The sequence below is a fragment of the Adiantum capillus-veneris genome, chromosome 30 (assembly GCF_014529385.1).
Source record: "Adiantum capillus-veneris isolate H3 chromosome 30, ASM1452938v2, whole genome shotgun sequence".
Classification (NCBI taxonomy): Eukaryota; Viridiplantae; Streptophyta; class Polypodiopsida; order Polypodiales; family Pteridaceae; genus Adiantum; species Adiantum capillus-veneris.
In genome coordinates this window covers 61,334,143-61,352,823 of record NC_140960.1, presented here as the reverse complement: position 1 = coordinate 61,352,823, position 18,681 = coordinate 61,334,143, and the positions used below count along the sequence as shown (strand labels likewise).

Genomic DNA, 18,681 nt, shown 5'->3' with positions numbered 1-18,681 from the left:
CGGGACAAAAATTCCACAAAAGGTTTTGCGACATTTCCCTCTGCTTCCTTGCATCAAGCATTTCTTCGAATGTAAGTCCATGGCCGCCCTAGCATCATGGCATGAGGAGAATAAATCTTCGGATGGTGTGCTACGAATTCCTGCAGATTGCGTAGCGTGGAAACATATAGATGGAACATGGTCGGATTTTGCCAGGGAAGCTCGAAATTTGCGCTTAGGCCTGGCTATGGATGGCGTAAATCCATTTGGTCAAAGATCAACATCTTACAGTGTATGGCCCGTTGTCATCGTCAACTACAACATTCCCCCGTGGTTGACTACGAAGAAGGGGCACCTATGGCTAAGCTTGATTGTGCCAGGGCGATATAAAGTGGAGAATATGGATGTGTATCTTCGTCCACTATTGGAAGAGCTACAACAATTTTGGATTGGCATAGAGGTGGTGGATATGAGCCGACACACAGGACGAAGCAATGCTTTGATCAGACGCATTCTAATGTGGACCATGCATGACTATCCCGGGCTAACAGAATGCTCAGGTGATCTATTGACACTCCTCACTTAGACACTGTAAATCTTGTTTTTTCCCATAGTTGATCTATTATCATGTGTATACATGCAGGGCTTCAAACAAGCGGATACAGAGCATGTGTCACATGTGGACCTAGACTGAATGCAGGTAGGGCACCCTCACTGAAGAAGCAAATCTACGAAGGTCATCAAGCGTATCTTCCAGAGAATCATGTGTTACGCGACGGCTTTTTGGGAAGAGAGCCACCAAGGATGTCTGCACATGCATGGTTAGAGCAGAAGGAGATGTGCGATGACGGATTGCCTCCAGGGATGAAGAGACTATCTCTATGGTACGAGTTACCATACTGGCCCCGACTCATGATCAATCACTTGCTCGATCCAATGCACATATTCAAGAATGTGGGTAATCTACTATGGGACCATTTGACCGGCAAGAAAGATAGTTTGGGAGCCAGAGTTGACCTTAGAAATGTGGATCGTATGGAGAAATATTGGCCGTAAACAGCGTCTGATGGATCGATAAAACTCCCTAAAGCACCATGGATTTTCACAGGAGCCCAAGAACGCAAAGTAAAAGAGACCATTCGATCTTTGCGGACCCCCACTGGCGTAATGCACTCGCTCCGAACGTGTTTTACTAAAGAAGGAAAGCTTACCGGTTTGAAGTCACACGATTGGCATAAAATGTGTCAGGTACGTTCATAGTGGACTTTAATATCATTGCATAAAATGTGGAATTTAATATCATTGCTTCACATACTTTACAGTTTATTTTACCGGTTGCCATTGAGGGATGTTTGTCTCTCGACATCCGTAACACAATCTACAAACTTGCAAAGCTGGTGCAATGGATCTCACAAAAGGAGATCAACGTAGACTCCATACCATTCGCCAAACTAAATGCTGCGGAGCTTGTGTGCATGTTTGAGAAACATTTTCCTACTACAATGCTAACCATTCAGGTGCATCTTCTTGTTCACATAGTTGATGAGGTGGAAATAGCTGGCACAGTTCATTCGAGATGGATGTTCTTCTTAGAACGTTTCATGAAAATGCTTAAGGGATATGTGCGTCAAAAGGCACGTCCGGAGGGTAGCATGGCAGAAGGTTGGTTGGTATCAGAGTCCCTAGTGTACATTGGAGAGTGGCTAGACGGATTTGATAAATCCCGGGACACGCTATGGCGAACCATAGATGATGAGCGCATATCTGGGATTGTCATGTGCAATCTCGGTGTTGAGAAGAAGATGACGGAAGTTCTAGAGGCTGAAATCAACGGATTTTGCATGCTTCACAATCCAGTGATGCAAAAGTGGATTTCACAATATGAGGATGCAAAGCAAGAGCGACAAAGGGCACGAATCGAGTGGAGACGGGGAAGACGACCACCGATGCACTATCCAGCGGTTCTGGAGAGCCTACCAACCTTCATGAGCTTAAGATGGTTGCACAACCAATTGAAAAGCGCACAACAATGCGGTGACGAAGTGACTGAAGAAGAGTGGGAGTACTCTCGGGGTTGCGCGACCAAGGTAAGTTTGCAATGTACGACTAGCAAGTGACTTTATTTATAAACGTTTGAACGGCCACTCATAATCTTTGTTCGTTGTAGTATAAGTCATACACAGCAGCATGGTGTAAAGGTCGACATTTTAGGGTGGAACTCCATCCGCATATCCCTCTCTTTCGGAGCATTCGGCGCGCTCCGAAGCTTCGGCGTCGACGAGACGAGCTTCACACTCGTCTAGACACCGGCGCTCTAGTGGTGGCGGTGGCGGTTGTTGTGGGGATTCCGCCACCGATGCCTCCACACCGCCTCGTGTTCGACGAAGCTCTTTACCCTCCCCTTCTTTGCCCGCCCCCACACCAGCCACAGCATCGCCATCTACGCCAGGTTTTTCACGGATGACTGTTCCTAGAAGCTACACACCTCTACCTACTCCGCCAGGAGCCACCCCACTCGACACTCCTCGCTTCGGGGCCCAGACGCCGGTGGAGACACCTGACGTCCGTACCCCCATCGACACGCCGCTAGAGACCCCTGCCGGGACACCCAAGTTCACGCGTCACCGGCCAGAGGGCTTGCCTTACTCCGTCGACATCAGCAGTGGCATCATCATGGATGATGACGGGAAGAAGGTGATCTCGCGCATGCGTGGTCTTTGCTCTCAGCTGTTTAGACACTACATACTAAACAAATGGAGTGAAGTACCAAGTGATTTAAAAAACAGAGTCATCAGCATCCTTCATGATGAGTTTCCCGTTCCAACACGGAATCAGCGCTTCAATGAAGACCTGATGAAGATTCGAATGCGCGAATACTGCAAACACAAGCGTTCCGAAGTGCAAAAAGCAATCAAGAATGGGTGGAACAGGCCAGATTGGCTGGCCAAAGAAGATTGGAAGAATGCGAAGAAAGCAGCGCGCGAGAATCCCGACAAGTGGAAGCAACAAAAGGATGCAGCCACAGCGCGAGTAGAGGCAGGGAGCTCGCACCACTTGGGGAGCGGTGGATGGGCATCATTTGAGGCCGATTTTGTAAGTGTTTTCACATTGCTCTTTATGTTCGATAGTTTAGGGTTTATGAGTTTTTTAATTCTAACATAATGAAATCTTTGTATGTTTTGACAGTGGTCGATGACAGGACGTGATCCCACACCGTACGAGCGCGAGTACGCAGGCAAGAAGGGCTTAAACGCCTTGATGGACATTCTCAGTTCTCGCGGCGGCATGGTTAGTATTAGGGTTTACTCTTTTTTATTTTTTGTATTGTTTTATAAATGTTGTTATATGTTTATACTTACTGAAAGCTGTCTTATTGTCTTTTTTTGCAGAATCCGACAGATACGCCGCTTGGACTCGATGAGACGTTTGACTAGACGACGTCAGTTTAGCCGTAGCTAGATAGCATTAGTTTAGGGTTTCTCATAGCTTATGTATCATGAGACGGATTTTATACGTCTTTTTGAACCATGTATATTATTACATTTGTCACCGCAGTTCCTTTTGCCAATCAATTCTTTATGCCTATGATGTTGTACAATTGTCATTATTACATTTGCCAATCAATTCATTTTGCCTATGATGTGTACAATTGTCAATTTTTCAAACAATGCGTCTTGTGGGTGACTATTTTGGGTCTATTATCTACCCTTGCACTTTTTTTAAAAAGTGAATCAAGTACAATATGGTTGATGGGTGGCAGGGCATTCAATGCCCTACCACCAAAAAAAAAAATCTCTCGGGCGTCGCTATTTATGGCTCTGTAGCGTCGCTATGAGCATCGCTATAGTCTTCTGTGTAAACGTCGCTATATGCGTCGCTTTGGGCGTCGCTATGAGCGTCGCTATATAGCGACGCATATAGCGACGCCTATAGCGATGCTCATAGCGACGCTCGTAGCGACGGTTTTAGCGACGCCGGGGGTTATAAAAACCCAGTGTATTTCCTTCGCTAACAGCGTCACAAGAGCACACAACCTCTTGTAGTGCCCCACTGGCGTAATGCACTCGCTCCGAACGTGTTTTATTAAAGAAGGAAAGCTTACCGGTTTGAAGTCACACGATTGGCATAAAATGTGTCAGGTACGTTCATAGTGGACTTTAATATCATTGCATAAAATGTGGACTTTAATATCATTGCTTCACATACTTTACAGTTTATTTTACCAGTTTCCATTGAGGGATGTTTGTCTCTCGACATCCGTAACACAATCTACAAACTTGCAAAGCTGGTGCAATGGATCTCACAAAAGGAGATCAACGTAGACTCCATACCATTCGCCAAACTAAATGCTGCGGAGCTTGTGTGCATGTTTGAGAAACATTTTTCTACTACCATGCTAACCATTCACGTGCATCTTCTTGTTCACATAGTTGATGAGGTGGAAATAGCTGGCACAGTTCATTCGAGATGGATGTTCTTCTTAGAACGTTTCATGAAAACGCTTAAGGGATATGTGCGTCAAAAGGCACGTCCGGAGGGTAGCATGGCAGAAGGTTGGTTGGTATCAGAGTCCCTAGTGTACATTGGAGAGTGGCTAGACGGATTTGATAAAGCCCGGGACACGCTATGGCGAACCATAGATGATGAGCGCATATCTGGGATTGTCATGTGCAATCTCGGTGTTGAGAAGAAGATGACGGAAGATCTAGAGGCTAAAATCAACCGATTTTGCATGCTTCACAATCCAGTGATGCAAAAGTGGATTTCCCAATATGAGGATGCAAAGCAAGAGCGACAAAGGGCACGAATCGAGTGGAGACAGGGAAGACGACCACCGATAATCATGGAGGGTCGCAACGCTACTGTGCGTAGAGGAGAGTCTGGTTTTCTTGAGGTGGATTCTACTAAGAAATGGACTGACCTAAGAGACACTTTCGTACTACCCGAGCATTGTGAACAAGTAAGTATGTAAATAGTTAACATCCCTCTTTTACAAGTTATGTGCTTGAAAGCTCTCATGTAAGTTATGTGGCTCTGGTAGGTAATATTTCATCCTACAAAGTCTACATCAAACTGGTGGTACGTCATAGAGGTAGCCCCTCGTAGTGCAAGGACGTATGAAGGCTACCATGTGCCAATCACAACGGCATCAATGGAGGAGATCAGAGAAGATGCTCAATCAGAAGGCGCTGCGGTGGTGCCAGACGAGCATCAAGATGCTACTACTCTATATGGGGTGCATGCAGAGGAGCTACAAAATGAAACAGAGGATATGTGTTTAAACGGAGAGCTCTATATAGATATAGGAAGTTATGCTGAGTTATGCGAGGATGAGAGAGAGATCTCTTAAAGCCACAAATATTGTATTTGAACAATTTTGCTCCGTGTTGTAAAAGCTCTGGCTCTCTAAGTACCTTCCATGGTGTATAACGCTCTTTTCTACTCGCGCTCACATCTTTTGATTGAAAATTCTGAGTTTTCGACTTGCCTCTTCTATCACTCAATTCATTGCAACATTGTATTTATATGCGTCATTACGTCATTGTATTTAATGGTCTTTGCGTCATTGTCTACTCTATTCATTCAATATTAAGTTTAAATATTCGTGTGTTTAATGCAGGTATGGATGATGAGGAGCTTCTTTCTTCTTTGTCACCGCAACAGAGACAGTGGTACGTGGAGCGTCATCGCTCTGGCGCATCATCGCGCGTTCCTACTCCATCCACATCTCTCTCTCTTTCGGAGCATTCGGCGCGCTCCGAAGCTTCGGTGTCGACGAGACGATCTTCACACTCGTCTAGACATCGGCGCTCTAGTGGTGGCGGTGGCGGTTGTTGTGGGGATTCCGCCGCCGATGCCTCCACACCGCCTCGTGTTCGACGAGGCTCTTTACCCTCCCCTTCATTGCCCGCCCCCACACCAGCCATAGCATCGCCATCTATGCCAGGTTTCGCGCGGCTGACTGTTCCTAGCAGCTACACACCTCTACTTACTCCGCCAAGAGCCACCCCACTCGACACTCCTCGCTTCGGGGCCCAGACGCCGGTGGAGACACCTGACATCGGTACCCCCATCGACACGCCGCTAGAGACCCCTGCCGGGACACCCAGGTTCACGCGTCACCGGCCAGAGGGCTTGCCTTACTCCGTCGACTTCAGCGGCGGCATCATCATGGATGATGACGGCAAGAAGGTGATCTCGCGCATGCGTGGTCTTTGCTCTCAGCTGTTTAGACACTACATACTAAACAAATGGAGTGAAGTACCAAGTGATTTAAAAGCCAGAGTCATCAACATACTTCATGATGAGTTTCCCGTTCCAACACGGGATCAGCGCTTCAATGAAGACCTAATGAAGATTCGAATGCGCGAATACTGCAAACACAAGCATTCTGAAGTGTAAAAAGCAATCAAGCATGGGTGGAACAGGCCAGATTGGCTAGCCAAAGAAGATTGGAAGAATGCGAAGAAAGACGCGCGCGAGAATCCCGACAAGTGGAAGCAACAAAAGGATGCAGCCAGAGTGCGAGTAGAGGCAGGGAGCTCGCACCACTTGGCGAGCGGAGGATGGGCATCATTTGAGGCCGATTTTGTAAGTGTTTTCGCATTGCTCTTTATGTTCGATAGTTTAGGGTTTATGAGTTTTTTAATTCTAACATAGTGAAATCTTTGTATGTTTTGACAGTGGTCGATGACAGGACGTGATCCCACACCGTACGAGCGCGAGTACGCAGGCAGGAAGGGCTTAAACGCCTTGATGGACATTCTCAGTTCTCGCGGCGGCATGGTTAGTATTAGGGTTTACTCTTTTTTATTTTTTGTATTGTTTTATAAATGTCGTTTTATGTTTATACTTACTGAAAGCTGTCTTATTGTCTTTTTTTGCAGAATCCGACAGATACGCCGCTTGGACGCGATGAGACGTCTGACTAGACGACGTCAGTTTAGCCGTAGCTAGATAGCATTAGTCTAGGGTTTCTCATAGCTTATGTATCATGAGACGGATTTTATACGTCTTTTTGAACCATGTGTATTATTACATTTGTCACCGCAGTTCCTTTTGCCAATCAATTCTTTATGCCTATGATGTTGTACAATTGTCATTATTACATTTGCCAATCAATTCATTTTGCCTATGATGTGTACAATTGTCAATTTTGCAAACAATGCGTCTTGTGGGTGACTATTTTGGGTCTATTATCTACCCTTGCACTTTTTTTAAAAAGTGAATCAAGTACAATATGGTTGATGGGTGGCAGGGAATTCAATGCCCTGTCACCAAAAAAATTTCTCTCGGGCGTCGCTATAACCGTCGCTATTTATGGCTCTGTAGCGTTGCTATGAGCGTCGCTATGAATGTCTCTATATAGCGACGCTCTCGTAGCGACGCTATTAGCGACGGTTTTAGCGACGTCAATGGTTATAAAAACCCAATGTATTTCCGTCGCTAACAGCGTCACAAGAGCACACAACCTCTTGTAGTGGTACTCAAATATTGAAAAATCTCATAGTCACCACTTGTACCTGTATAGCTTAATTGAGTAGTTAAGCACATACAACCTGTTATGAGTTAGTTCATGCATATGCCCCCGGGAGGTCACCTAATAAAAATGTGACCTATCATGTGAGTTCAAGAGAAGGGTATTTAAAGTTCTTGAAACTTATAGAAATATATATACACAAGGGCATTATTTTTTCAAATTTGAAAAAACCTTACAGATTTTAAAAGAAAAGAGTACATCATATTCTTAACAAAATTCACAGATAAGGGGTTTTACAAACATGTCTTGAACGCACGTGATATGGTAGTTTTACACATAGTGAACCCCCCGGGGTTCATGCAATCTCAAGAGACAAAAAATTGTATAAGGGTGAGTGTACCCTTCACTTGCAATCACTTTAAGTTCTTTGTGAGCAAATATTGAAGCCCATCATCACCATATCCAACATCTTTTTGATCCACAGTAAGCAGATTTTCATAACAAATCATAGCGAAAACACATCCATTATCAAACCCTCAACTTTAGACAGATAGCTGTTTGAACTTATATCACAAATCACATTTCAAACCTCTTGTGAACCATATGCAGTGTATTTCAAGTGGTAATTAGAATGAGATGATATGTCAGCCCTACTAATAGACCGGCCAAACATTAGGTTCCTATTTTTGACAAAGATGAATCCCATACTGCTGACAACGTAAAGACTTGATTCACCAATAATCATGTAAGCTCTAGCCTAGAAAAAAAAAGTAGGTGCATCACCATGCACATTGAGTAGATATATAGCCACACACCCATAACCAGTTTGGGTTTAGTACAGGAAATCTCAAGAGAACATAAAAGTGCGAGAAGTCATACATAGGTGAGTGTACCCTTCACTCGTAATCACCTCATGTCGTATGTGAGCGACAAGTCCATAATACCATCACCTCTCCTAGGCTGGCAGACTGCAGTCAGCCCTTAATATGTTAGATAAGCCTCATTTGCTTGGAACTTAACGAAGCCCCAAAAAAAACATTTTCAGCATTCGCTTTGAACCAACAATAAGCAACTTTTCATCCCCAGTATAACAAAACCACCTAAGTTATCAAACCCACATAATCTAGATAGACAAATGTTAATTGCCATCACCAGACCTAGTGTGTTTTTTACACGTATATACCTATTGAGAAGTTGCAGAAGCATGTTCTATAACAACCAACTTGTTTTTTTGGCGTACCATATCCCCACTCAGAGCAGATCAATACGCATAGCTCACACGAAGTGAAAAGAACAATAGTAACAAGCTAAGTAAGTCTCTTCAAGAGGACTCACCTGTTAAAAAAGATTCCAGTGGCTATCTATATTTGGCATCTCCCCGTCTGCTACTAGTGGTCCCATCTCACAGTCAGATCTGGTGACTCTTAGTTTTGGTAGGAAATCTAGAACCGCCCTCCCCTTTGAACTTCGCAGTATGAGAAGTCATCACACCTAAGTTGGGATGCAATAACACACCGCCATATTTATGGATCAGCGACCTCCCTTAGATGATCTCATGCGATGTCTTCAATGCAAAGCATGGGTATCTTCAACGTCAATCGCGTAGTTCGATTTAATTCCAATAAGTTTTTGAACTTGCCTTGAACAGAGCCAAGAAATTTATACAAGCTTTAGTTTGAATATCGGTAATATCTTCCCATTTTGTCCCAATAACAATCAAGAGCATTTGAAGTATGCCCTTATTTTCTTCACAATTTATTTTTTTAGCCCTGGGCATCTTCTACCAACCCAGATTATATTTCGAGTTGAGAGAAGTGTTATATCAACGTCTTCAAAGGCCAAAATGACCCATGATACCTAAATGTTACATTGCAGTGAATCTGATACAATGTCTGAATACCAAAAAAATGATAAAAAGGTATTGAAAAAAGGTACTATAGAATTCCAAACTGCTTGCAGCTAGTTGGCATAGTGCATAGTGATCTGTATGCAGCATGCATGCATAGATGTATCATGAGGTCAAAATTTGACAATATTGTGTTTGTGTGTGTGTGTGTGTGTGTGTGCGTGCGTGCGTAGAAAAGCTCAAGCTCTCGGGTCCTCCTCTATCTGAGAGAGAGAGAGAGAGAGAGAGAGAGAGAGAGAGAGAGAGCGCACATTCCAACATTGTAACAAAAGTGGATGCATTCAGAGACAAAATGTCATTACATTAGACTTACCATGCAATAAATGATTGTGACATCTCTCTTTTCTACAAATTACCCCGTTTATGCCAACGTGTACTTTAATTGAACAAGAACCAGAAGAAATATACAAACAAATTTCTACCATAAGGTAGAGCCATTCAAGATTCTATAAGAAGTTTGCTATCGACAATCAAGTAAGAGAAAGATTTAGAAGGAGTCGTGAATCATGTGTAACCTCTACAAGAATACAAATTAGCTTTGATCAAAGAAGGAAGCTAGGGCACAAGGGCCAAAGCAAGGTATTTCTATGTTTAAGCTAATTGAGAATATTACATGTAAACTTTTGCCCACTAAATCAAGGGCTATAGCTAGCGAAGTACACGACTAATGAAGGGACAAAGGAGTCAAAAGGGATTTCAACTCTCTTGGCCAACTATGGTACTGAGTTCAAATCCTAGCGGCATGCAAACATGAAAAAGTAGAACTCGTATTGAACATGAGTAAATGAGGTGGATGGCTTTCCTCTTCACTAAAACCCACCACCTTGACTTTTAGACAGCCCCACCAACACCAGCCTTGCTGTAGCCGGTGCGATCCCTCACGGTCTGCCTCAGTTGACCGCCTCCTGTCGGTGAGACTCATCGAGATGATGATGACAACCTCCAGCTAGGTGCCTCACCGGTTGGTCTCGTGGGCAGGCTGCAGTACTCCCAACAGCCAGTTGCTACGTGATTAACCGGTTACCGGCTTGCAAACAAGAGCCGATCTACGATTAACCGTCTGCATCCGGTGAACTGCAGATTAATCGACTGCTAAGCATCCACTGTATGATCTAATGCGAGAGGGGTCGCCACGGATGTGGGTTTTTGCTTCTCTCTCTCTACACTTGGATAACACAGGCGTGATTGACTTGCTGCTTCGCTTACTCGAGAAATCTAAGGTTGCTGCAGTCGAGCTTCCGTAGCTGGATTTATCGCCGTTATTGATGAAGCTTGCCAAGCTGACGTAATTAGAGCTTGCCTGCGTAATCAATATTCTGTTGATAGGTATTGATGAAGAAGACGACGATGATGGGTTGCAGGCGGCCGGCTTAGAGAGAGTCGAAGATGGGTAATTGGTTGGTGATCTAGCGAGAGAAAGCGGTGATAGTGGCCGGCGATTGGCTGATGATTTAGAGAGAGGAGGCGGTGTTAATGGGGGATTGGCTGATGGCTTACGGCCAGAGAGAGGTGGTGATAATGGGCGACTGTAGGCTGCCGGCGCAGAGCGCTTAGAGAGAAAAACTGGTGATTTAGGGGCTAAATCAGAGCTTATCAGTCTGGGGCTGACAACGCAATCATAGTGCCACGGGTTGTCAAGAAGGTCATCCACAGCGAGAAGCTCTGCAGCCTGCTGATCCGAGGAGGACGCTTTCTTAGAAGAGGTGAGGATTGGTAGGAGCGGGCTTCCATACATGGCTACAGCTTGAAAGATGAGAGAGAAGCACGTTCGCCCGCACACACACACACACACGCACAGACACACACACACAAGAGAAACACAGTTGCAGTTTCCCTTCCTCTTACATATAGATGAATTGGGTTGGGGACAAACCAGCTCTCTCTCTCTCTCTCTCTCTCTCTCTCTCTCTCTCTCTCTCTCTCTATACACAGATAACTAAGATACAGTTGGATTCAAGCCAAGGATGCCCCTGAATCCCATCTTGCTGTGAGGGGCTTATTCATCGGCATATATAAAGCGAGAACCCCACCCTCCTCTCTTCCTTGCAGGAAAGTTCCTCTCTTTCTCTTTCAGAGGTGCTAAAGGAAAAGGCAAAGGGTATCTTGTGATTCCAACTAAAACAAAATCCCTTTCTATCATGTAAGAGCTTCCACCACTCTGATAAGTATGCGAGATTTTTAAGGCCTTAGAATCTACATACCTTTCACATATAAAAAGCTAACCACGACCTCATCAGTCTTATCATAGCATTTGTTTTCGCCATTGTGAAAAGGCCATGCAAAATATGTACCCCATATGACCAACCTCAGCTCTAAGTAAGAGCCGGGTTGCACCCGTGCCAGTGGGGGGAGGGGGATGCACAAGGTTGCACCCAATTTCGTTTCAGTGCAAAGAAGATGAGTGCAGAAAACACGAGCGCGCATGCCTTGCTGTCATTGGGTCCTGTAATGCTACGATGAAGGAGGAAGGAGCTCTCCCGTAAACTTCACTTAAGTCCCCCTTTTTCAAAGTGATAGTAGGATTATTGGCAGCGTTCGGGTTTCGTGCAAACATTTTTTGAATTTTTAAAAATGGTAAACGTCCTCCTCCTACTCGCCCCACTCCCCCTGGGTGTGACCTAGCTCTAACACCTATATTTAGAGGGGGAGGCAATGGGATCAAAGGCAGAGAAGTTCACACAGAATCAAGAAGATCGCAGTCATAAATATCAAATCAAAAATTAAACCTGGACACGCACTAAACCTGGACAGCCTGGGCAATACATGTTAACTTATAATATAATGTTGTAAAAATGGCTGTGACTACACAATGCATGCACGAGTGAGGTGGTTAGACTATGTGACTCTAAACTCGGACTGCGAGGTCACGGATTTAAATCTCCTCGCCGTGCCTCATTTTTCTCGTTGCCCAAGTTTAATGCGCCTCGCTTTTTTGGCGGCGCGCCTCATTTTTCCCGCTGGCCAGGTTTAGTGTGTCTCGAGATTTTGCCCCCCAGTCCTAACCGTTGATCTCATTATCTCCCCCCCCCCCCCCCCCCCCCCCCCCCCCCCCCTCCCTCGGGCATTAAATATAGGTGTAACTTAGTGTCAAGGTATGACCAAGGGGACCTACAATACTATCTAACATGGGTTTTAATAACCTAGGGCATTGGGATCAACGAATCTCAAGGGCAGATGGCTAGAAAAAAAAGTTCAGTGTGTTGGTCCAGGACGCCGCTGTCGGAGGCTTGAACTCAAGGCCTCACGTTTGGCAGCTCGACTCTCCAACGATGCGCATGGAATTATTTGTCTCCAAGGCCAAGCCACTCTCTGATAAAGTGAGTTCAAATAACAAAAAAAGTAAACACGACCAAAAAATAAACATGGACAAGAAGAAGGAGAAAAGGACAAATCGAATGACGTTCGAGCTTCGTGAAAGACGTGTTTCATTTCAGTGACTTTGATCCCACCGCTTGTACATCATTCAATATCCCATGCCAAATAGTGTTGAGGCAATGGGACCTCTATTTATTACTTAATTAGAAAGCTTCATCTACTAACATAATATGGCGGAAGGGGGCCCTTTACACTGAAGGCTAAAGTCCAAAACTAAAAAAAGCCCCTTTGCACGCGATAAAGAGGGAGAGGGGGGGAGAGAGAGGCCGCCGCCGTACTAGTGCCAATAAGAAAAAAGGAAATACTCAAAATCTCACGATATCCTCATTTTGGAACATGTGGCGAGACATCCCTAAAGCTAGCGGCGACATAAGGGTGTATGCATGAATAGTCAAGAGAGGTTTTAGGGGCTAATGACAATATGGTATCGACTATTGCAGTACCTAGTAAGTTTGGCATGGGAAGTATGCTTCCAATGTTCAGAAGTTGAAGCGCATGAGCCTTATATTTTTCAAGCTACAAGCAATGGTGGGCTTTCAACTGTCGTGGTCTAGTTTTGAGATGGCACTCGATTGACATGCTCCAGAAACAAGGCCCTAATTTGGTTACTTACAAGTAAGAAAAGAGTTTCACCAAGGGGCCCAAGTTGGAACCCCTCAAATCTAATGGCAATCGAAGAAAGAAAACTCGACAGGAATACCCCCTCCCCAAAAATCCCCATTTACCTCCCCTCAAGGATCAGGCTCCATCTACTCCTTTCAAGGTTGGGGGGGTGGGGGGACGCGCAATCTAGGCCCTTCGTTCATTGTTGAATATCCCTGGCCAGAATACTCGCCAATAGATGTTGCATGGCTACCAACCTAGCATGCAGAATGGCAGTGGGCACAAACAGTCTTCAGGCGAGTGATCCCAAGCCACATCAACATAGGGAATGTCCCTTCCTATCGACAACTCAACACGCAGAATTTGTGATAGCATGCAGAATGGCAGTGGGCACAAACAATCTACAGGCGAGTGATCTCAAGCCACACCAGCAGTACTGGAAATGTCCCCTTCTATCGACAACTCAACGCGTAGAATTTGTGACAGTAGCCATTGTTGGAATCTAGCCCCTCACCCCCCGACCCTTGATGGTCGAAAATCATCATGCATTGACCATTCCCTCGGATAAACGCTCCTAGGCCTGGCTCTTGGCTCCCCTCCGATCGCCAGCTGGTCGCGTTTATTCCAGGGAATGGTTTGTGTAGGACCATTCCCTACCCCTTATTCCTCTGAATTGTCCACTTTGAACACTTGCTCTTAGGGAGAGGAAAAATAAATCTTCTCTTAGGCAAAAGCAAAGATGGGTGCCATTGATCCAACATAGAAGTGTCTCTCTCTCTCTCTCTCTCTCTCTCTCTCTCTCTTTCTCTATTTTTGTCTTGATTTTTGCACCTCAAGACTCATTGGTGCCCTCCTTATTATTCTTTTGATACACATGCAATGAGCTAAGTTGCAAGATTGGTTGCTTGGAAAATTGGTGAATTCATAAGATTTATACCATGAGCCCTAAAATAATTATACAACGTATAATCCAAATACATATTGGCAACTTCTCCTCCCATTGCTCTATAGACATTAAATGTTTAATGCTTGCTTTTGATGAGCTTATTATGCAAAAGAACTTAAACTATCATTGTTATGAGACTCCCATATTATTTAGCCATCCTGTACGCACATAGTGAGTTCTTGTTAGCTCATTCTAATCATTTTTCTAGTTTTTGTGAGTATCTTTCATGTGTAGTTTTACTTATGAATGCGTCATTGCACTATCCAAAGCGGTATCAGAGTATGATGGTGATTATTTCTCTTACTAATCTCCTAATCCCTAATCTCATAATTAGAATTAGGTACCTCACTAATCCTTTTTCAATGTGCTAAGTGAGAGCAAGTTCATTGACTCTTGTTGAGACACTACTCTCCTTGGTAGTTTTGCCATTGATTAGTAAATGAGTTTGCTTAGGAGCATGCATGATCAGCTAGGCATTCATTTAAATCCTTCTCAAACCTCAAAAGCTGATTAATAAGATTTTTGACCAAATCACCAAATCACACCTCAATTGTGACATTGGTTGGATGGTTAGCATATTTGGTCCAATTTTGCATTAACAAATTAGGCTTTTCCTTAGTCCAAAGCTATCTCTCCCTTGGAATTCTCTGCTAGTTGTGGATTAGTTAAATTTAGCATTCCATTTGATTAAAGCTTGATGTGCATAGGCCTCTACTATAGCTTTCTATAGAGCCAGCAAGGTTTAGGTTTGAGTCTATGTAACCCGCTAGTCACATGTCTGAACTTGGAGAGTATGTATCTAGGAAGCCCTACTAAAACAAAGGTTCAAACCACTTGATTTGGCTTCCTGCATACAAGGACCCACATGTGGTGCATTGGATAGCACTTTGACTCCTAAATTTGGGTGTGTGGTTGTGGGCTCAAGATTCCACTACTATTCTTGGGGAGCACAAGTGGATCTTAGATTACACTTACACTTGCCTTATTAAGTGGTCAAGTTTGTTGGATCCTCTTCCTATAGAGAGATCATTTAGTACATATCTAGGCACACGAGAATAATTCAAAATAGATAAGTCTAGGGTTGGGTCCATATGGGTTTCCCACAAGGCCCCCCTCCTTTTACCAAAAAGCTTCAAAGACATTAGGAAGGGAATGGGGTCTAAGGGGGATTCTTTATTTGCCATGAGATTAAAAAGGAGATTATGGAAGGGGCAAATGGGTGGATGCCATGTAGACTGAAAAGGTGGGTATGGCAGGGCCTAAAAGTAAGTGGTCAAACTTGTTCTCTTGTTTGAAATATAAAGAGAAAATCTTTTATAAATTCAAAAAACTGAACTTTCCTCTAAATAGTTGAGTAAAAACCAATCCTTTCTCTCTCTAGTGGCTATCAATTTCTCCCCCTCTCTCTCCTAAAACGGGGTCCCTCCAAAAACGTGTGCTGGTCATTCCTTCGCTCTCTTGTTGGAGCTATATATGGCTCACTTTACTCAACTTGGTCTCACCTATATATTTGTATCTTGTCCTCAATATGAATCAGTCTTTGGGAGCGTATATGGTGTGTATCTTGTCTCGTCTCTCTCTCTTTCTCTCTACATCTCAACTTGGTATCAGAGCAGTAACGATCACGCGCCGATTCAATTCATGGTGACAAAACAGTATGTGTATGTGATTTGCATGTAAGATTCAAAAAATTGCTACAAATTTTATTTTTGAGCATTGATTCTTGTTAACTGTGGTTGTTTTGTGTTAAGAAGAATATGATTAGTGTTTTGTGTGGCGTTTATTGCTAATCAATCTAATCGTTGATTACGTTTTCTTGTTGATGACACCCTGAACTTCATCTCAATTTTTCTTGCTATTCTGCTCAAAATTTGGAGAAACGGGAAAAGTGCAATGGAACTTTTTATCCAAAACTTGTTCATCTCCTCGAGCTCTTCGATTTGAGTTCTAGGTTTGCGTCAATCAGAGTTCGTAGCAGAAAGTTATGCTATTTTTACTGCAATTGAGCTTGACGCAGCTTTCTTCGTCCTACTTCTTCGTGAAGCGTCCACGATCGTTTTTATTATTTTGGCGTTAACTTTTTCGAGAAGATTTAGCTTTTTGCTATTCGTATTGTGGCCGTCAATCTTGCGTCTCATGCCACTCTACTTTGAGGACTCTTTTATTATTAACTCTCCTTTACCCTGCCTTTTTTGGGTGACGTCTCTCACATCTTTGGACGTTCCTTGAGCATCCTTCTTACGTTTATCGTTGACAGAACGCAGTCCTCATATCTCTCTCATTCTCAATTGCGGCCTTCACCATATATGGTGTGCAAATTCTGCGATCTTATCTTATACATCTTCTCGCAACAAGATATGGCTATGAATATTCTCGTCAACGGCTTTCCTTCTGGCCAGCGTTCTGTTCCTCCTTTCCAAGGTCAAGGTTTTCCAAGCTGGAAAGCAAAGATGTTGTTAATTCTTGAAGGCGATGAACTCTCCGATGTTGTTCTTGGAAATCGTATTTGTCCGCCTCAGCCTGTTGATACGGATAATGATAACGTGCTTCTCACTGAAGGACTTATATTTGAAGATTGGAATGTTGCCTATACGGATTGGCAACGACGTGATAAAGCAGCTCGTTGGTATATTCTTTCTGCTCTTACTGATTCCCTTTTGCTTGATATGTATGAACTTCCTACTTCCCACGACGTATGGAAGTACCTTATTGCAAACTTTCACAAGAAATCTGCCACAGAAATACTTTATTTGAGAGGGTTTCTTAACAAGTTACAATATGAAGTTGGTACTGCCATGACGGGACATATTGAATCTTTAAAATCTATTATTAATCAACTTGCTGTTGCCGGTGATCCTGTTCCACAAAAGCAACTGATTACACTTCTCCTTGATACGGTGAAGGACTCTTCTTATGATAACATTGTTACTATTCTCTCTAATAAAGATGGTCTTGATTTCGACCAAGCCTGCATGTCTTTAATTGAATACTCTCAACGTCAAGAACGTCGTAATGCTGGTCATGATACAACTATGATTTCACAAGAGGAGACTGAGTCACAACAGATGGAACGGGCTTTTTATGCTCGAAGGCGTCCATTTCAACGAGGAAACCACAGAGGTGGCCGTCGCGGTAATATTTTCTCTCGTCTCAAATTTCCTAATAAGCAATGTTCTTACTGCAACAGAAATGGCCATACTGAAGATGATTGTTGGGCACGTCAATATGATGAAGAACACAATATTACCACAAAACAACCACGTTTATCTAGAGACTCTTCTTCTTCTTCTTGTGAATATTGTGGACGATCTGATCATCCCACTCATATGTGCTATAAGCGTCGATTCGACACAGATCACAATAGAGCATATGCTACTGAACATCGAAACAACATTGTACCAGAAACAAGCTGCGTCCTATGTTCAGTTGCTCCAGACAGAATACTTCATGTACGCGATGGATCACTTTTTATTGTCGATTCTGGTGCTACAGGAAATATGACATATCAGTCTAAGTGGCTCCATAACTATCATCCACTGCCAGTTCAACGTGTTGTTTATCTTGCTGATGATACTACTTGTCAAGTAAAGGGTATTGGAGACTTATATCTTGGTACCTTATCTTCTTCCACTCGAATTTTGCGAGGAGTATTACATGTACCAGATCTTCAACGTAATCTTCTTTCAGTTGCTAGACTTATTGATCTTGGTCTGTTTGTTGGATTTGATCATACCAAATGCCGATTTGAGAAAGATGGACAGACTATAGCCACTGCTCCTCAAAATGGTAATTTATTTGAACTCTCTCTCAACGATGCTGTAGCAAATGTTGTCACTGCTCCAGGTGATCATGATTGCAAAGTATGGCATCACCGTTTTGTTCATGCTGATTTCTCAAAACTCCTTGATCTTCAACGTCGTGATCTTGTTCATGGCATGGATCTTAAAGCCCATCCCCATCTGGGAATTTGTGAATTTTGTGCTCTTGGGAAACACAATCGAAAACCCTTTCCTCTTTCAAATACAACTCATTCTCATGACATATTGGATCTTCTTCATACTGATATATGTGGACCTCTACCTTCTTCGAGATCACAATATCGCTACTTCATTACTTTCATTGATGATTTCTCAAGGTATACGACTGTATTTCTACTTAGACAAAAATCTAAAGCCTTATCTGTTTTCAAACAATTCCACAAGGCTGCGGAACTTCAAACTGGTCGTCGCCTTAAGAAGCTTCATAGTGACAATGGAGGGGAATATGTTTCTCGAGAGTTTGTGAGTTACTGTGCTGACAGTGGAATTCATCATGAACACACTATTCCATATTCGCCTCAACAGAACGGTGTTGCTGAACGAAAGAATCGCACTATTCTCAATGCTGTAAGAT

At 43.5% G+C, this 18,681-nt stretch overlaps 1 protein-coding gene across 1 annotated transcript; it reads right to left on the bottom strand.

Annotated features, from left to right (window-relative positions):
• Nucleotides 1-9,840: 9,840 nt before the first annotated feature.
• Nucleotides 9,841-11,370, bottom strand: LOC147418058 (uncharacterized). The gene has a single exon (XM_086507317.1). It carries the CDS (start codon nucleotides 11,098-11,100, stop codon nucleotides 10,447-10,449), a length of 654 nt encoding a protein of 217 aa, XP_086363443.1. The 5' UTR covers nucleotides 11,101-11,370; the 3' UTR covers nucleotides 9,841-10,446.
• Nucleotides 11,371-18,681: the final 7,311 nt, after the last annotated feature.